The 21,857-nt window shown below is 34.0% G+C and overlaps 1 protein-coding gene and 1 long non-coding RNA gene across 2 annotated transcripts in view; both read left to right on the top strand.

Annotated features, from left to right (window-relative positions):
* LOC129003559 (BAI1-associated protein 3-like) overlaps nucleotides 1-9,503 on the top strand; it is a 223,564-nt gene extending 214,061 nt beyond the window's left edge. The window contains exons 9-10 of the mRNA XM_054431856.1: nucleotides 1,173-1,310; nucleotides 9,458-9,503. Of these exons, the coding sequence (XP_054287831.1) occupies nucleotides 1,173-1,310; nucleotides 9,458-9,503 (184 nt within the window). The remainder of the gene's footprint in view (nucleotides 1-1,172; nucleotides 1,311-9,457) is intronic.
* A 4,511-nt stretch (nucleotides 9,504-14,014) lies between these two features.
* Nucleotides 14,015-21,653, top strand: LOC129002403 (uncharacterized). The gene is made up of 4 exons (XR_008491579.1): nucleotides 14,015-14,245; nucleotides 16,401-16,445; nucleotides 18,807-18,963; nucleotides 21,430-21,653. It is a non-coding gene; the product is annotated as an uncharacterized LOC129002403 (long non-coding RNA).
* Nucleotides 21,654-21,857: the final 204 nt, after the last annotated feature.

Raw genomic sequence — 21,857 nt, 5'->3', positions numbered from 1 at the left:
TTAATCTGTTTAGACCTCAAGTAGTTGAATTGTTTTTCTGGTAGTTGGAGAGGATACTGGTATTTGAATATAGATTATTTAATCACCATTAGATTAGCACTGTAATAATTGATTGTTATATGATTAAAATTAGTTTTTTGTTGTTTTATTAATTTAAAGTTATAATTAAATTCACATTTCACACAACTATGATAGAACTCTAGTTTTCCTGAACTCAGTGGTAGTAATATGTCAGTAAAGTAAAGTCAACCCTTGCTAGCCATAATATTAACAAGACATATTTTCAATCTGGGAAACCTTAAACTTTTAAAATAAATTATAAAACCTCAACATCTTAATGCGTGGGAATCTTATTTAAAAAAAAAAAAAAACAGACCAAAATTATTTGTTAAATAATGAAGACGGCCCAATTATAAATTCGGAATTACTGAAAATAATTACATCAAGAACAACACCGTAACATATCCAAAATTCAAAAGATTAATTTTTCTAATATTATTTTTTATTTTTCCAATATCCTTTAAATTATCTGTTTTAACTTTGTTTAAAATTAATTTATTAAGTAAATATTTACTTTTTGTACTAGTGTAAACGCACAGCCTGAAGATGGAAACCAAGTTTCTGAAAGCACCAGTGAAAAAAACAAATTATTATATATTGGCCTTGTTGAACATTTCAATTTAGATATACTGTACATTTCATCAGTGGTAGTATTTTTTTTCTTCAGTTTGTTCCCGGGACATTACGGTACATTACAGGATATCCAGTGGATTTTGTACATGTCCCGGGATGTCATGGGACATTCTGGGATATCCTATGGCATTCGTACATATCCCGGGACTTTACAGGATATCCTGAGGTTAACTTACAAATCCCGGGACATTATGGTATATTGTAGGATATCCTGTGGATTTCGTACTCGTCCCGGGATTTTGCGGGATATCCTGAGGATAGCGCACATATCCCAAGACATTCTCAGGACATATGGGACTACTATGGGATGTCCCTGGGATAAAGTGTGCTGTCTGGGGAAGCATATTCATCCAATTGTTATCATTCTTAACTTGTATATCACTGTACACCCTTATTACAACAAAATATAATAAATTAAAACGACTAGTATTATTAAAATCATGTAAAATGAGTGTATGATTTGCAACGGATTATTACAGCTTTCGTCTGAGTTTTAAAAGGAAAGAGCGAAGAGAACATCGAGACAGCATATCGCAAGCTGTGCCTGCCAAATTTATCAGAGCCACCACTGTCCGACCCCAGACACTTAACCCACGATGGAATGAAAAATTCAGATTGTAAGTTCAATAGGCCTAATTATAAACTTTACAATCAAGAATTCGTCCAAGTAGTGTTTCTGAGCTAAATTTTACAATAAGCAGAGTAGTATTTGAGCGTGAAAAATCTCTGGTATAAAGTATTGGGACGCAAAATGATAATTTGTTTTAAAGTTTTCTTACCTGGTAATGCACCAACGCACTCAAGCCGGACACTTAAACATCAAAATACACACATCAAAACAGGCTTCAGGTTTAAAAAAAAATTATGATTGTACTTGCATTTTCCAAAGTCTATAGTCACGGTCTGTATGGTATACCGTTGTGAAATCATCAGGTTTACATATTTGTTTAAAAATCATAATATAGCACAACGAGAGATGTACATGATCAATGCCAAGATACTCTTTAATCATCCAGATTCTTGTCATTCTTGATACCTGTGGACTATGTTTTATTTATGCCTGTACCTAATGACTTGAACAGCTGGAGCTGACGTACGATAAACAAAAACACTAAACAGCAACAGCACTAACAGCAGACGACATCCGACAAGCCGGGACGATAACGAACCGTCGTGAAGTTAGCGGCTCTTTTCATCGGCGCTTTTTCGGTTTGTAATAGATGTGGGTTGGTACGCCTGCGGACGCCACAAACGTGTTTTGCAGGGATGTCGGAAACACAAATCAATGACAATACGATGCGAAATGATGTTTTTATATTTATATAATGTCAATAATACATTGATAAAACGTGTATACAAGTTAAAACTAATTAATTGACGTATTTTAAAAGGCATATTTAAGACCGTACTGTACATTATACGTAGCTAAGGCTTAACATAACGCGAACAATTAAAACTCCGAACATAAAAAGTGCATAATCTTTTTTCCCAAGCCCATCACATCAACTTTGAGCTATTCTAATGGTAATACACAATGTGTAGAATACTCAGTATAAATATGATTGAGGCAGTCCAGTGAATTACGAAGCTATAAGGCAAAATCTATATGGTTGATAGGAACTCGCATCAGGAAAAAGTGCACAATCTTTTTCCTAAGCCCATCACATCAACTTTGATGTATTCTAATGGTAATATACAATGTGTAGAATACTTAGTATACATATGATAGAGGCAGTCCAGTGAATTACGAAGCTATATGGCAAAATGTATATGGTTGATAGGAACTCGCATCAGGAAAAGTGCACAATAATTTTCCTAAGCCCATCACATCAACTTTGATGTATTCTATTGGTAATATACAATATGTAGAATACTCAGTATAAATATGATTGAGGCAGTCCAGTGAATTACGAAGCTATAAGACAAAATCTATATGGTTGATAAGAATTTGCGTCAGGAAAAGTGCACAATCTTTTTCCTAAGCCCATCACATCAACTTTGAGGTATTCTAATGGTAATATACAATGTTTAGAATAATGAGTATGAGTATGATTGCGGCAGTCCAGTGAATTACGAAGTTATATGGCAAAATCTATATGGTTGATAGGAATTTGCGTAAGGAAAAGTGCACAATCTTTTTCCTAAGCCCATCACATCAACTTTGAGGTATTCTAATGCTAATATACAATGTTTAGAATAATCAGTATGAGTATGATTGCGGCAGTCCAGTGAATTACGAAGCTATAAGGCAAAATCTATATGGTTGATAGGAATTTGCGTCAGGAAAAGTGCACAATCTTTTTCCTAAGCCCTTCACATAAACTTTGAGGTATTCTAATGGTAATATACAATGTTTAGAATAATCAGTATGAGTATGATTGCGGCAGTCCAGTGAATTACGAAGTTATATGGCAAAATGTATATGGTTGATAGGAACTCGCATCAGGAAAAGTGCACAATCTTTTTCCTAAGCCCATCACATCAACTTTGAGGTATTCTAATGCTAATATACAATGTATAGAATAATCAGTATGAGTATTATTGCGGCAGTCCAGTGAATTACGAAGCTATAAGGCAAAATCTATATGGTTGATAGAAATTTGCGTCAGGAAAAGTGCACAATCTTTTTCCTAAGCCCATCACATCAACTTTGAGGTATTCTAATGGTAATATACAATGTTTAGAATAATCAGTATGAGTATGAATGCGGCAGTCCAGTCAATTATGAAGTTATATGGCAAAATCTATATGGTTGATAGGAATTTGCGTCAGGAAAAGTGCACAATCTTTTTCCTAAGCCCATCACATCAACTTTGAGGTATTCTAATGCTAATATACAATGTATAGAATAATCAGTATGAGTATAATTGCGGCAGTCCTGTGAATTACGAAGATATAAGGCAAAATCTATATGGTTTATAGGAATTTGCGTCAGGAAAAGTGCACAATCTTTTTCCTAAGCCCATCACATCAACTTTGAGGTATTCTAATGGTAATATACAATGTTTAGAATAATCATTATGAGTATGATTGCGGCAGTCCCGTAAATTACGAAGTTATATGGCAAAATGTATATGGTTGATAGGAACTCGCATCAGGAAAAGTGCACAATCTTTTTCCTAAGCCCATCACATCAACTTTGATGTATTCTAATGCTAATATACAATGTATAGAATAATCAGTATGAGTATGATTGCGGCAGTCCAGTGAATTACGAAGCTATAAGGCAAAATCTATATGGTTGATAAGAATTTGCGTCAGGAAAAGTGCACAATCTTTTTCCTAAGCCCATCACATCAACTTTGAGGTATTCTAATAGTAATATACAATGTTTAGAATAATCAGTATGAGTATGATTGCGGCAGTCCAGTGAATTACGAAGTTATATGGCAAAATGTATATGGTTGATAGGAACTCGCATCAGGAAAAGTGCACAATCTTTTTCCTAAGCCCATCACATCAACTTTGAGGTATTCTAATGCTAATATACAATGTATAGAATAATCAGTATGAGTATGATTGCGGCAGTCCAGTGAATTACGAAGCTATAAGGAAAAATCTATATGTTTGATAGGAATTTGCGTCTGGAAAAGTGCACAATCTTTTTCCTAAGCCCATCACATCAACTTTGAGGTATTCTAATGGTAATATACAATGTTTAGAATAATCAGTATGAGTATGATTGCGGCAGTCCAGTGAATTACGAAGTTATATGGCAAAATGTATATGGTTGATAGGAACTCGCATCAGGAAAAAGTGCACAACCTTTTTCCTAAGTCCATCACATCAACTTTGAGGTATTTTAATGTTAATATACAATGTGTAGAATAATCAGTATGAGTGTGATTGAGGCAGTCCCCTAAATTACCAAGTTATATGGCAAAATGTATATGGTTGATAGGAACTTGCAACAAATAAGAATGCATTATATTTTTTCTATGCACATCACAACAACTTTGAGCTATTCCAATTGTAAAATAAATCGTATATATAATATTTATGAATATGATTGAGGCAATCAAGTCAATTATCTGTGGAGAAATCTGAGGTATAATCTGAGGAGAGGTAACCTTAACGAAAGGGAAACAAAATGAAACTGCTTTTTCAAAAAGATAAAAATTTAAATAAGCTATTTTATTTACTTTATAAACATATCGTGTATGAAAATAATCTATTTACACAACCTTAAACTATAATCGTAAGCAAAACATGTTGGAAAACATAATGATAAAAAACAACTAACTAGAATAATATCTAATTTGTTCCATTATACTGTAATGTTTTACCGAAACTCTGATCCATGATTCCTCTGGATCAAATAATTTCATTTGTAGTTTTAGATTTTAGTCTAGGTGTCCGAATTTATTGTGCCGATTAGCTTATAGACTTTTCATCCTATTGTAAAACGATTTTTTTATGTTTGTTTCAAGACGTTAGTGTCACTGTACGCTTAAGTCGACAATGTATTATTTTATTTTTCTGTGTGAGTTTTATTTTTCTTAATCAATGTTTTAAGTAGTATAACTGAAGTAACAAGATACCCCAGCCACAGAAAACCAGCGGAATAAGTGAATTTCTATTTGCTCGATTGGATTTTCATCAAAATATCTCCTTAAATAGTCATGTTTATTCCGAAGTTAAATAATAACCTAAGTTTAATGAGTTATCACGCGAGTTGCTACAACGAAGGGTAATTTTTTTTGTAAAATGTTAATAGATTATTACTAAATAAATTTATTTGCCAAATTTTATACAAATGTGTTCATAAATAAGCAAACTGCAACGGTTTAATTATTGTATGTAGGTAATGTATAAATAACATGGAAATTTAAATTTTGCATGTTTTTTATAAATGTTTTTTTTTTAACTTTAAGCCTTAGCAACTATTCAACATAATAAATGATTTGTTTTTAAGACATTAAAAATGGGTTGAAAAGAATTTTATATAAAATTTGTATTACTTCAAAATTTAATAGATACGTTATATAAGGTAATAAAGACGATTCTTTTTTTAAAAAATTCTGTCAAATCAGTGGAGATAGATATCGAAGTTTAAATAGATTTCAACTGTAAACACCATAGCCGGCCTTGGATGGTGCAAACAAAAAAATTGATGATAAAATAATTCCCCCTTTTAATTTTTTATAATTAACATAAATATTGTAAAATTTTAATACTTTTAAATTATTCTGTATTTTATACCCAATGTGTGGGCATTGTACCTAAGGCCGGCTCTGATGAACACACGACTAACACAAAAGGAGACTAAAATATTCAAGAAAAACCAATACCTAATACTATGAACACTGTATTGGACAGGAAATGTTCTTTGGAGTTTTACGACTGACATAAACAGGTCATAAAATCTACTAACTGAACAAGCTAACAAACCTTATACTAGTGGAAGATCTCAATAAATTACTGGAAAACAGTTAATAGGATACTGATTATTGATTATTCCATAGCCATGATAATGGATCTAATGCACACACAAAACAATCTATCTATTACTTATTTAATACGCAAGCAGGTTTTTTGTGACAATTACTCCTCTGAAACTACTGAACCGATTGACATGTTTTTGGTGTCATTGGAAAGAGGGTAACGTGAAGTTGTGCAGGAAACTTTCATTTTAGGGAAATAATGAGAGATTGAGGCCCTGGAGCCCTTTAAAGTTTCGTATTTCTCCATAAGGATAACATGGGAGATAATTTTTATTTACAGAAACATATGTTTGTTAAATAGTCAAAGTCTACTACATAATAATTTCTGTGTATTATGACTCTTAATGTATACCTACTACATTTCAATCAAGGATTGTGTACCTTAAAGTTTACCCATAATGGATCTTACTACTTTATTTTAATGCTGGGAATAGTAAAATTTAGTGGAGAATAAGTTACCATGATTTAGAAAACTTTACTATAATAATTTATGTATTTAAATCACAAATCTTTGACATTATTAATTCATTTGAAACTAAACAGCTGATCGACAAATCAAACAAATCGTCTACTTCATGTGAATAATTTTACTACACAAACATAGTTTTTTTTTAAACCTTGATTCTTTTTTACTTGTGGGTGTATTTTGAGTTTGCAGTTATGAAAGCACCAAGCCAAGTAACTTTTTCTATCTATCTATATACTTATTTAATACGCAAGCGGGTTTTTTGTGACAATTACTCCTCCGAAACTACTGAACCGATTGACATGATTTGGTGTCATTGGAAAGAGCGTAACGTGAAGTTGTGCAGGAAACCTTCTTTTTATGGAAACGATTAGAGAGTGAGGCCCTGTGGCCCTATAAAGTTTCGTATTTCTCCATAAGATTAGCATGGGAAACACAAATTGTTATTAAACTCCAGCTGTTGTCAGAAATTAAAAGTGAGAAGAAGATGTTAATTGTATACAGTAAATAAGTTTGCTAATATAACAGTTTACTACAAACATTTACTAACTTGGTTTAAATGAAATATTTACTATTTTAATTTTTGTAGGCGTAAATATTATAATGGAAAAAAATGAGAGAGCCTGGATAATTAGATATACTAAAAAGAATTAACACTGTTCTGTATTTCTTAGTAATCATTGAAAGAGCCGATTTGCAAACTATGGAAACATAATTTGAGTTGTTTTTGTCTCTGGATCACAGAACAAACTATAAAAGGTATAAAATTACCTGAGGATCACTCTGGCAGTACTCAGGTAATTTTATACCTTTTATAGTATGGAAACATAGGAAAGTCATAGAACGCCAACAAGGAGAATTTGTAAAAAACACAAAAAATATGGTCAGCTTTTGAAAAACAATATATTTACTAGACATTTTGATTATATCAATCTGTTATGTACATCTTGAGTGTTTCCATCATCTTTGAGTTGAATCGTTTAAAGTAATCAGAAATTATGACCGTAATTCGTTTTAAAATAACGCCTGTTTTAATTGCCTGTAATGCTGTAATTGCTCGAATTCGAGCAACAGGTACACTAGTACTTATTTAATACGCAAGCAGGATTTTTGTGACAATTACTCCTCCGAAACTACTAAACCGATTGACATGTTTTTGGTGTCATTGGAAAGAGCGTAACGTGAAGTTGTGCAGGAAACTTTCTTTTTAGGAAAATAATTAGATAGTGAGGCCCTGAGGTCCTTTAAAGTTTCGTATTCCTCCATAAGATTAACATGGGAAACAAACATTGTTATGAAACTCCAGCTGTTGTCAGATATGAAAAGTGAGAAGAAGAACATAATAATGTTAATTGTAAACAGTCAATAGGTTTGCTAATTTGACAGTTTGCTACAAACATTTACTTACTTGGTTAAAATTAAATATTTACTAAGTATTTGAATTTGGGTTGGCGTAAATATTAAAATGGTCAAAAGCGATAGGGCCTGGATAATTTGATATACTAAATACCCCCGCCGCAGCAAACCTGCAGACTAAGCGAATTTCCATTTGACTGTTTGGATTTACACTGAAATGTCTACTTAAAAATATAACATTTATTCCCGATTTAAATAGAATTAGTTTAACAAGTACTTAGGTTTGCTGCATCAGGGAGGGTAAAACTGTTTTTTTTTGTAAAATGTTAATAGTTAGTAAGAAATAAAAACATTTTCCAAATTTGATCAAAATATGTTCATAAACAAGCAAACTACAACAGTTTACTCATTCTCCATAAGAATAACATGGGAATTTTAAATTTACAATTTTTTTGAATTTTCTCCGTAACCATTAGGAGCATAATAACGCTTCAATATACTAAATTATTTGTTTTTTGAAGCTCTAAAAAATGGTTTGGAAATAAATTGCTAAATTTTATGTTTTTTGGGTCAAAAATGGGAAAAACCTATTTTACCCCATAAAACCCCCCGTAAACACCCGTTCCCATGGTCCGATCATGCTGGATCGCGAACTCGTTCGAATAAACGTAGGTTTACACGTTTGTACCAAATTTCATCAAAATCGGATCATTTTTGCTCGAGTTCTCGTGCTGACGGACACACACACACACATATATATATATATATATATATATATATATGAATTTGAACTGATGGTGTTTTTGGCCTCTAGGGACCTCAAAACGAAAAAAAAAAATCGGTCCCGCGTCCAGGTCTTACCATGAGTACTACGGTAATAGCTTATTCCCTATATGGGAAATTCGCTAAAAGAAAACTGAATCAACACTATGCTGCATTTCTAAGTTATCATTGGAAGAGCCGATTTGCAAACTATGGAAACATAGGAAAGTCATAGATCACCACCAAGGAGAAGAAATAGAAATATTTTTTTGTTTTGAATTTATAATCGTTATTTTGGACATAGACTAACCAACTAACTAAGGGAGTATGTTTTATCTATGTTTTGGACGACCTAATGCGGCTATAAGTAAGGCTATTTGTAGAAAACACTAAAAAACAAGATCAGCTTTTAAAAAATTATAAGATATATAAAAGAAATGTTGATTATATTGATCTGTTTTGTACATCTTGAGTATTTACATAATCTTTAAGTCGAATCTTTTTTTAAAGTCATAAATTATAACTATTATTTGTTTTAAAATAACGCCTGTGCTGTAATACTTAGCAATTGCTCGAATTCAAGAAACAGATACACTAGTTAACATTAACAAGGCGTAGTAAGTATCTAGAAAACTGAGTTATATCGGAATTTTGGTAGGAACAGGAAGCCGGGTCCAGGCTGATTGCGAGTTTCTCGTTGTGTGTGTGGTGACTGTGACTGTATATGGCTGTGTAGGTATGTTGCCATGCCAACCGCCACGAGCCACGTGGACGTACAGTAGTTCAAACATGAACCAGTAGAGCGCGGCCCAGATCAGTCAGTCAGTGGCATGGCAATGGCAATATTTAAAAATATTATCCAACGGTCGTTTCAGAGCGATCTGTTGTGTTCTTGTTCTAATGTTCCATTGTGGGTGACTGAATCAAAGTCAAAATTATTTATTCCATAAAATAAAAAACAATATTACAATACATTGTAAGTAAAAAACAACAAACAGAATCACTGAATTGATCACTAACGTTGGCCAGGGTGCTATCGCAGCATTCAACATTCAACCTTCACCCAAAAATGGTAGACAACAATTTCATTATTGAACCGTATGTTGTCGCCTTAAAAGCATGTATTGCTTGTAATGATTGGTAAGGATATATTTTGTATCCCGTTTCCAGTGATATGGGATACAAAATATGTCCTTACCAATAAAAGATATTAAAATAAAAATTAAACATAAAATTGGTCAGTCACCGTGTTGTTTATGATGTATTGAACTACTTTGAGATAAGTTCAATTCTTGATAAACTACTTGATTTTGATTTTTCATATACAGTAGTATCAATACTGAAGTTTACACATAGTACATTGAATTATATTTCAGTAACTTATTCCATATATATCAATATTTCCAAACGCAGCCTATTGCTACCGGCAAAAGTTACGTTGGCATTGTTTTCGTCAAAACCTTTTAAGTTAGTTTATATATTAATTACTATTCTGAATCCTGAGCCCTAAACGTGGTTTATATACGAAGTGATGTTGGTGTTCACTAACCTAAATAAAACGACTTGATTGAATTTAAATAAATGAATTAGTTTTGTTTTTATTTGATTACAGTTAAATACGAGTTTGATCGTACAGAGACTGGACAAATGTATTCAAATTGGGAAATCCGACAAATATTCTATTATTTTGTCATGATTGCAAAAACTGTAGTGACGAATAAATCAATGTGAATTTATATTTATAACCTTGTTACCGACCTCTTCTGATGGACTGAGAGCTAAGGAGGTCGTCTTTGAAAAACGCCGAAATATGTCTGGGGTTGTAAATTCTTGGCTAGCAGCTACGAAGGTCAACGAACGTCAAAGAGATGCCGCTGTCTCGGGTTTTCCTTAAGGGTTGGTTGTTAACAGGTGTTCGCACGGTGACACTATAGGGAGAGAAAGTAGGGACGGGAGCGAAACCATGTCGGTCAGCGCTAGATCAAAGCTGTGAGACGGCCCCGTCAGCCCATGTATTTCATACTTTTTTTGTAGTCTCGGGGAGAAATTCCAAGCCGGGCGTGGCGCCGTTTTCAATTTCAACACTTCCTTATGAAGCCCCTGACCTTGGTTGAATTAAATCTTTTTTCCCTACGCTAAGTTTGTTAGTTTATGGTAATATGTTATAAACAACAGACGAATAAGACGTTATACCATAATAATATTATGATGGACTACCATTAGACATTTAAGGCTTCCTTGAGTAAAGTAAACTCACTTACTTACCTCAATGAACCACACGATCACAGGCAAGAGGATAGATGTATGGGTATTCATCTATCCTATCGCCTGTGATCGTGTGGTTAGAGCATGATTATTGAATAGTTAGGTCAACCATATACATTTTGCCAGATAACTTCGTAATTTACTGGACTGCCTCAATCATATTTATACTGAGTATTCTACACATTGTATATTACCATTAGAATAGCTCAAAGTTGATGTGATGGGCTTGGGAAAAAAAGATTATGCACTTTTATGTTCGGAGTTTTAATTGATCGCGTTATGTTAAGCCATTGCTACGTATAATGTACACTACGGTCTCGAATTGGCCTTTTAAAATACGTCAATTAATTAGTTTTAACTTGTATACACGTTTTATCAATGTATAATTGACATTATATAAATATAAAAACATCATTTCGCACCGTATTGTCATTGAATTGTGTTTCCGACATCCCTGCAAAACACGTTTGTGGCGTCCGCAGGCGTACCAACCCACATCTATTACAAACCGAAACTTTTCCTGACGCAAATTCTATAAACCATATAGATTTTGCCTTATAGCTTCGTAATTCACTGGACTGCCGCAATCATACTCATACTGATTATTCTATACATTGTATATTAGCATTAGAATACCTCAAAGTTGATGTGATGGGCTTAGGAAAAAGATTGTGCACTTTTCCTGATGCGAGTTCCTATCAACCATATACACTTTGCCTTATAGCTTCGTAAATCACTGGACTGCCTCAATCATATTTATACTGAGTATTCTACACATTGTATATTACCATTAAAATACCTCAAAGTTGATGTGATGGGCTGAGGAAAAAGATTGTGCACTTTTCCTGATGCGAGTTCCTATCAACCATATACATTTTGCCATATAACTTCGTAATATACTGGACTGCCGCAATCATACTCATACTGATTATTCTACACATTGTATATTACCATTATAATACCTCAAAGTTTATGTGATGGGCTCAGGAAAAAGATTGTGCACTTTTCCTAATGCGAGTTCCTATCAACCATATACACTTTGCCTTATAGCTTCGTAAATCACTGGACTGCCTCAATCATATTTATACTGAGTATTCTACACATTGTATATTACCATTAAAATACCTCAAAGTTGATGTGATGGGCTGAGGAAAAAGATTGTGCACTTTTCCTGATGCGAGTTCCTATCAACCATATACATTTTGCCATATAACTTCGTAATATACTGGACTGCCGCAATCATACTCATACTGATTATTCTACACATTGTATATTACCATTATAATACCTCAAAGTTTATGTGATGGGCTCAGGAAAAAGATTATGCACTTTTCCTGATGCGAGTTCCTATCAACTATATACATTTTGCCATATAACTTCGTAATTTACTGGACTGCCGCAATCATACTCATACTGATTATTCTACACATTGTATATTACCATTAGAATACCTCAAAGTTGATGTGATGGGCTTAGGAAAAAGATTGTGCACTTTTCCTGACGCAAATTTCTATCAACCATATAGATTTTGCCTTATAGCTTCGTAATTCACAGGACTGCCTCAATCATACTCATACTGATTATTCTACACATTGTATATTACCATTAGAATACCTCAAAGTTGATGTGATGGGCTCAGGAAAAAGATTGTGCACTTTTCCTGATGCGAGTTCCTATCAACCATATACATTTTGCCATATAACTTCGTAATTTACTGGACTGCCGCAATCATACTCATACTGATTATTCTACACATTGTATATTACCATTAGAATATCTCAAAGTTGATGTGATGGGCTTAGGAAAAAGATTGTGCACTTTTCCTGATGCGAGTTCCTATCAACTATATACATTTTGCCATATAACTTCGTAATTTACTGGACTGCCGCAATCATACTCATACTGATTATTCTACACATTGTATATTACCATTAGAATACCTCAAAGTTGATGTGATGGGCTCAGGAAAAAGATTGTGCACTTTTCCTGATGCGAGTTCCTATCAACCATATACATTTTGCCATATAACTTCGTAATTTACTGGACTGTCGCAATCATACTCATACTGATTATTCTACACATTGTATATTACCATTAGAATACCTCAAAGTTGATGTGATGGGCTTAGGAAAAAGATTGTGCACTTTTTCTGACGCAAATTCCTATCAACCATATAGATTTTGCCTTATAGCTTCGTAATTCACTGGACTGCCTCAATCATATATATACTGAGTATTCTACACATTGTATATTACCATTAGAATACATCAAGGTTGAAGTGATGGACTAAGGAAAAAGATTGTGCACTTTTTCCTGATGCGAGTTCCTATCAACCATAACTTATAGATTTTGCCTTATAGCTTCGTAATTCACTGGACTGCCTCAATCATATTTATACTGAGTATTCCACACATTGTACATTACCATTAGAATACCTCAATGTTGATGTGATGGGCTTAGGAAAAAGATTGTGAATAGTTAGGTCAACCATATACATTTTGCCAGATAACTTCGTAATTTACTGGACTGCCTCAATCATATTTATACTGAGTATTCTACACATTGTATATTACCATTAGAATAGATCAAAGTTGATGTGATGGGCTTGGGAAAAAAAGATTATGCACTTTTATGTTCGGAGTTTTAATTGATCGCGTTATGTTAAGCCATTGCTACGTATAATGTACACTACGGTCTCAAATTGGCCTTTTAAAATGCGTCAATTAATTAGTTTTAACTTGTATACACGTTTTATCAATGTATAATTGACATTATATAAATATAAAAACATCATTTCGCACCGTATTGTCATTGAATTGTGTTTCCGACATCCCTGCAAAACACGTTTGTGGCGTCCGCAGGAGTACCAACCCACATCTATTACAAACCGAAAAAGCGCCGATGAAAAGAGCCGCTAACTTCACGACGGTCGATAACGATAGGAGTTTTGCAATTGTAGACATTTATTATTTTACTAAAAAACCAAATTTAACTATTTATTTATCAACTGACTCAGGCAGTAGAGAATAATTTGATTACTAGGTCTATCCTGTCAAAGCAACCTAATAGTTTTGACTATTTGGCCTAACCACAGTTCTATACAAGACAGGTCTGTAAATGTGTGACTCTTATCATCGTACCATGGATGGAAATAAGAAATTTGACATATTCTTCAATAGGCCTAGTTCAGTCCTAGCTAGACCATTTAGCTCAAGACCAAAAACAATTCCTGCACACCAGGTTGTGAATTCTGAATTATGTAAGTTGATTTACCTAGCATTGCCTTTACATTAACCGCTAATTTTCCTGGACAGTTTATATGTTAAGTTAAACTAAACAGTACGCCTACTGCTACTTAGGTTACCTTATCTGAACTTTACCTTTCGCAAAATCTTCAGGTTAAACATCTTCTCCATCCTGATAATCCTCATAACTTAGTCTGTTCCGTAATAGGGCAATAGAGCTTATTGTTATAAGGGCCTCTATAGAGGCTTAGTGTTGGTCTTATACAAACGACGCACGTATATGTTTTCCGAATTTATGTTTTATTTAACTTTTCCTTTATGACCAAGGTAGGGTAGCTAATTTTATTCCATCCAGTCAAACTTGACTATCTTACTATTCTTACTCCATAGGTAACTTAACATATTGTTAGGCTATTCATTATAGCTTATTAAAATAGGCCTAGACAAAAGTTGGAGATACTACTGGGTAGCCCTGTATAGTATTTAGCCAATAAGTTAGTGCCTGTTACTTCAGCTATCGGTTTGAGGCTAAGCAAAATGTTCACTATCTTAGAGGGCTGTTCAAATCACACATCTTCCCAAAATCGTTTAGGTGAATACTACGGCTTCAGGGTAATAAATTACATAACATACCGTACACGTAACATAGGTAAGGTAAAGCCTTCTGCGTACACACAAAAGAGTTCTTGAATGCCATGTCAACTCGGCCACTTAATTTATGAAGATTACAAGATGTAGTCTATAATTCCTGTATAATTAGGTCTATATAATTAGACTATGTCTATTAATTAGGTCTATTAAGCTACTGAACGTTTTCACTAAGCGATCAAAAAGTAAATTTTGATTAAAGAATCTTAACAAAATTTGTTAGAGAACAAAATAGAATACTTCAATAATGCTGTATCAAGTGAGAAAATTATCTACGATGGGGTTAGGCATATGGTGCAATTTGAAAACGACATTGATTTGGTGTAGGTTGGCTTACACAGTAAGTTAAGTTAAATGTGTGAGCATGAACGACAAACTAAGGCAGAAACGAAATATGTGTTAAAGTTATGTTGGCCTAACTTAACCAATGTAACAACCGTTCACTGTTTGCTAACTTGCAAACAATATATGACCTTCCATGATTATGCCTACCATGTTCTTATAATCTCACTAGATCAGGGATGATAGTATTACAGTTTACCTTCATCAAACCAGTCTAATTGGGGTCCAAAGTTGTCTGGTTGTGAATGATATTCGGTTTTAAAGGAATTCATCTTACTATGGCAGTGTTATTCCAAGGTAATTTGGTTAAATTTTCTTAATAACGAATAACCATATTTGGTTATTTGTTATTAAGAAAATTTATGCCGAGTATATTACATATTTACTTAAGACGAGTAATTTAATCGAGTATACTCAATATAAATGGGCTCACAAACAGTAACTTATCTATGCGCTATACTGTAGCTGCATATCTTACCGTGAGACTCTCTTTACTTGGATTCATAAAGTTTTCATAAACTGCTCTCATAGCTCTTCATAGCTGCCCTAATCAAACAAATTCTGAATTACCGTAATGAGTATTTCCAGTAAGTAGGCCTACTTAACCCCATTGTGAAAATTGTAGATAGGCCTAACTCATTGACGAACTTGGTACCGTAACAATGTGATCAACTACATTAGGCTACTTTACCATAAAAATTATTATTAACCTTATCCAGTTTTAAAGCTAACTTAACTTAATGGAATTTAAGTTAAATCCATAAACTTGCAGACAAAGACGAGCCTTTCTTATTGTCAGGAAATTCAACAAATTCATTTTTGTGCATTGAATTTGTAATTATAGATGTCCATCTAATTCTCTTCTATCTACTAGGAAATTATGAAAAGTTCATGACGTTTCAAGAAATCTCAAACAAGCGAATAAGTTAAGAGAGACGAGCAAACCATACAATCAATTGAATACCCACTGATGATATTGAATTAGGACATAATACTCTTGAGTGAAAAGGTTTTGTAACCACTTTGATACAAAATAAACTCTTAATTACTGCAAACATTTTATAGCCACAGAGAAAATGCAATTCTAGAAATGCAATCATAAAACTGCATATCTTGGCTCCAATTTATTTCTAGAATTATCTTCTCACATAATAAGTTATGTAATTGTTTTCATTTCAGCGATATTGATGATGTGGCTACAGACATTCTCCATCTAGATATTTGGTAAGTTGATGCTAGTTATTAAAAAATTATTGTTAACCGTTTTTTTTAGTAAGTAGGTAACTTAAACAGTTTGTATTTGTAAGTTTGAATAATATTTTAAAGGTGGGTGTTGCTACTATCTTAATGTGGATATTAATTGTTAAAATATTTACGCACCTGCCGTCACTAGTATTGCGGTTGGGTTATTAAACGCTTCTCTAGTGCAAGAAATTAAAAAAGATGAAGAAAGACCTCCTGCCATGACTTTGCTGCTTGTCTGGAGTCACATTGTAGATTTTGACCAAAACTTCAATAGTAGTGTTGCAAATTACGTTAGCATACCTTCTGATGTATAGTATCTGTTCTGTATTTCACCAGAACTGTTATATGATAAATTTTATTTGGAAGCTTCATAATATTTTTCAACAATGAGCTAGGATTTATGAGTAAAAAAGTTGGTTACTCTATGGTCCTTTAATTTTGTAATTGAAATATAACTTTTAATACCTAGTTTCCTTATAAACTTAACAACACACTTTTCTACCAATTTTATGAACTTTTCTTACTCCTAATGAGTTGATAAACTATTCTAACCAAGTTTTGATAAGTTGCTGATTCAATGGGACCATCAACTGTTTCAGAAATTAATTAAAACCCCCTAACAGGCTTTGAAGTGGATGTGAATCAGATTATAATGAGTTTCCAAACAAAGAGATTTCCGCTCAAAAAATTAACAAGCGATTGCATACTTTATTCATAAATTCATTATAATAGCAGCAACTGAATGAGGTTTAATGGCTACTTCAATCTGCTCAGCCAAATCCGTAATGAACAATGTTTTGTCAGCCAATATTGTTTGAGCCGTTGAACAAACAAGTTTGAGTTTGCGCTGATCTTTTATGGTTTTTAATTATTAGTGTTTTCTCAAATAAATTGTGACATTTACTTTGGTAAACGATTAATATTGATTAAATGTTTAATGTGTTCATGTACGTACAAGTACAATTATTAATACCTGGACAAAATATCTCTTTCCGTGTGTTTAAATGAGTTAGCTTTTGAGCCTCCTGTACATTTTCAAAGGCTGTGTAGTCTTTTGGTAAGTTACAAACCTTAAGACCAAAAATGCTATGTTATTTAAATAATAGGCCTAATAATTATTAGTGTACTGAGTAAAACTTATATTAGGGATTTTATCATTAAATTAGGAATGTGACTATGCAGCAATTCTCTAGGATATTCATTGTGACCCTTGGTTGGAATATATTATTGATAAAATAAAAGGATTAGGCCTACCTTATCCAACCACAGTTGCTGTTATGACAACTAACAAAGTTCAAAAGTTTTTCCACGCCAAACCTGTTGCCACAAACAACTATGAAAAATCAGGCATCTATAAAATTAACTGTGACAACTGTCCAAAGTACTACATCGGCTAAACTGGAAGATCTTTCAGACAAAGATTTAAAGAACATATATGGTACCTACCTAAAAGATCACAACATCAGCAATCCAGTTATGCCAAACATTTAATATCGGAATCACACAACTACACATCTATTGATAAGAAGAAGTATTGCCAACAAGTCTTAAGCTTGATGCTAAAGAAGAATTCACCATCTACATAGCTAAAAAACTCGAGCCATTTAACATTTTAAAGTATCAGACTTCTTTCCAGTCAAATATTATATTTTATACATTTGACAAGCTACAAATCAAAGAAGTATTAAATAAGAAAAACAAAACAAACTGAAATACAGGTGGCACTGGAGAGAAGAAGACACCTTATGGATTCAGTCAGTTTTGTTTAGTCAGTGACAGTGAGAAGACAGTGCTGGCCAGCCTTTACAGTTTTAACCAGTTTTATCACTTTCTATTCGATTTTAATAATTTTATTTTACTATTGTGATTGTGACAGTGTTTTAAAGAATCTTTTGACATACCACAATGTATTAATACATTGATGATGTGTTTGCATACAATGACCTGACCAAGTTCTAAGGAACGAAAATAGTTGTCATACCAGCAACTGTGGTTGGATAAGGTAATCCTTTTATTTTATCAATAATTCTCTAGGCTAAAGAAACATCAGAACATAAACAATAAAAAACAACTACAAAGTGCAATACCTACGTTCTTTGGTGTAGTGAGGAGTGATCGCGTAGTAACGGCGTTCCCTGTGCTTATTCCTAAGAACCTATATTGGTAATCAACCTGCATTTTCCCACCACATGGTGAACGTCCTCTCACTGAAAAATTTACGACTACATCACTGATAACAATCCGTTCTCCACTAATTTAAAAGCAAACTTCATTCAAATTAAATTACCCAGCATTGTGTCCATAGCCAATGATAATGACAACGATCATGTGGAATTCCAGGGATCACGATGACGAGTCTAGCGTGCTAGACGCGGTGAGCAAGCTCAATGAAGTACGGGGTGTGAAAGGTCTGGGTCGATTCTTCAAACAAATCGCTCAGAGTGCTCGCACTGGCAGTACGGATGACTTCCTCGGCTGTGTTAATGTGCCTGTACAAGTAAGTACCGTTAGAGTTTGTCAGTTTTGTGTCTGTGGTTGGCTACAAATAGGTTTATGTACTTAAGGCCTCTCTATACAAAAGAGTTTGGAAATGTGGTGTGAAGTACAGTAGACTCACTCTAGTTCGGCCACCTCGTGATGGGACCACTGGCCGGACTACAAAATGGCCGGACTAACTGGATGTATTATGAAAGGTTGATAAATATTCCTATCAAATTAGTTACAAACACTTACAAATCAACGAATAGCATTAAAAGTCTTTTACGACATTATTTACCAAAATTAAGCTTCTAAGCTTCTAACGTCTCTTTCTAGAGTCGTCTTGTTTCCACTTATAGATACCTATTTACAACACCTGACTGATTGGCCCCTATCAAGTCACTTTAGAATGAAGAGGGACATATGTTTGTTTTCACTAGAGATGTGTCCAATCCGAATCTCTAATCTACCGAATCCTAAGAAATGATGTTGTTCAAAGGTTTATTGTATAAATTTTTCATCACGAATGTAAAAAACAATACACAACGTTTCGGGATCTGGAATCTGATCCCGTCCTCAGGTGAAAAAATCTGAACTAACACATTACAACTAAACACCAACACCCAACCTAAGTTGGAATACACTACAGAGGGTAGCAGTCAAAAAATATGCACTGTATAGCAGTCAAGTCATGATACAACATGCAAATAATAACCAATCACAAAACACTATAATCTACAAAAGGTGTAACGGAAAAAGCTCACACAATGGAACACTAATTGCACCGTTCGCAATGACTCCACCAATGAGACTGAAGCAGCATGGCCGACCAATCAGAAACACGGAGACAACAGAAATGGCTTCCGGTCCCTGGAAAAGTAAAGAAAGAAAAGAAGGTCCTAAGAAAAGATTCAGATTCAAGATTAGTTAACAAGATTTAAGGATTTAAAAAATTCTTTTTTAGCGAATTTCCCTAAAGGGAAGTAGCTATTTAGCGAATTTCCCTAAAGGGAAGTAGCTATTACCGTAGGTGGCACGGTAAAACCTAAGCCCGGGACCGATTTACTTTTTCATTTTTATGTCCCCAGAGGCCAAAAACACCATTCGTTCAAATTTTTATATATGTATATATATATATATATATAGATTTATATATATATGTGTCCATGAACGCGATAACTTTAGTAATTTTTGTCCGATTTTGATGAAATTTGGTTTAAAGGTGTAAGGCGGGATAAACTTGAATGAGTTCGCGAACCAGCATGATCGGACCATGGGAAAGGGGTTTCCCGGTGGGTTTTGTGGGCCAAAAATTGGTTTTTCTCATTTTTGACCCCCAAAACACAAAATTTTCCAATTTATCTCTAGACCATATTAAAGAGCTTAAAAAAACAAATAATTTAGTATGTCAAAGTGTCTTTGTACGGTTATTAGTAACGGAGAAAATTCAAAAAATTGTAAATTAAAAATTCCCATGTTATTCTTATGGAGAATATTGAAAATGTTGTAGTTTGTTTGTTTATGGATATATTTTGATCAAACTAGACAAATTTATTTTTTTTATACTAAGCTATTAATATTTTACTAAAACACACTTTATTAGTTTCAGTTTCCTTGTGGCAGCAAACCTAGGTACTCGTTAAACCTAAATAGATTCAATTGAAAATCATTCAGAGAAATGGAAATTCGCTTAGTCGGCAGGTTTGCTGCGGCGGGGGTATTTTACAATAGAAGGCATGTGCACTATACTGTGACATTGCCAAATCATAGAGGTTATTGATGTCGTAATATACAGTCCTATGACATTGCCTAACCTGAGGTTATTGTCGTTGTGGTTATCTATATATAAAGCCAAAAGTACCCATGAACTTTTGAAAAAACTACAAGTCACACCCCCATAAACAATATACTTAAAATGTTCGTCATGACAAGGAACCTTGCACAAAACTATGAATTTTTTCATAAATTGCCCTTTAAAGTCATAATTGCTTTCCAGAGGGAACTTTCCATATAGCCTACTTAATGTTAAAAATACCTCAGCTGTTCTTATTTGTATGTTATCCTTTCTTTTTATTACCTCATTAAAATCTCGTGTGATTATTTATTTGTAATGCTGTAGGCCTAATCTGTTTTGTTTATTTCAGCAACCAATCAATAGTTTTATCAAAGATTACATATGCTACGCAGAATAGATATTGCTTGGTTTTATTAATACTTATGAAGTCAAACGGGTTGAAGCCCCGTGGGTAACAGCTAGTTAGTGTTAAATGCCAAATGGTTCCTATTCCATTCTTGCCTTTTTAATCACCATAAGCCCATTTGTAATTATTTTTGGGACTCGAGATTCAAAGATTCGAGATTAGATTTTTTTTGGATTCAAGTAGAATTCAACTTCCTCAAGAACTCAGACAAGGTAACCAATAATTGCAATATCGTATAACTCTTGTAACTGGGAAATACATTCAACTTTCTATTTTGCTTGTAGGATATCCCATCAACTGGACTCGATCGCTGGTACCAGTTGGAGGCGCGGACGAACCGGTCAAATATCCAAGGCCGGATCAGGTTGAAGCTATGGCTGTCTACGCGGGAGGACCGGGGCGCTAGTGAGGAAGACAACTGGTCTGCGATGCGCAGCTCACATCGGCTACATGCAGTGTTTATTGACCACGAGACGGCTCTGGCGCAGGGACAGTGGAATGGAGACCTGCCTCATGTCGGTGAGTCAAAAGTTAGAGAGTAGATATCCCAGCCATTTGAATCAGCTATGTGATGCTCACGTCACAGCTGATCCACGTCATACCGGTAAATCAGCTGAGATCTGGAAACTAGGGGAGGGGTTAGGAAGGGCCACGAGACACCAGTTAGGAGTCTACCCGATCGGACCCATGCTTGAAGCCGGTCTACTGATTG

Source organism: Macrosteles quadrilineatus, unplaced genomic scaffold (genome assembly GCF_028750875.1).
Source record: "Macrosteles quadrilineatus isolate MER2022 unplaced genomic scaffold, UCM_ALF_1.0 Scaffold_9__3_contigs__length_116548681, whole genome shotgun sequence".
In the NCBI taxonomy this organism is placed as follows: Eukaryota; Metazoa; Arthropoda; class Insecta; order Hemiptera; family Cicadellidae; genus Macrosteles; species Macrosteles quadrilineatus.
This window is presented reverse-complemented; position numbering and strand designations above follow the sequence as displayed.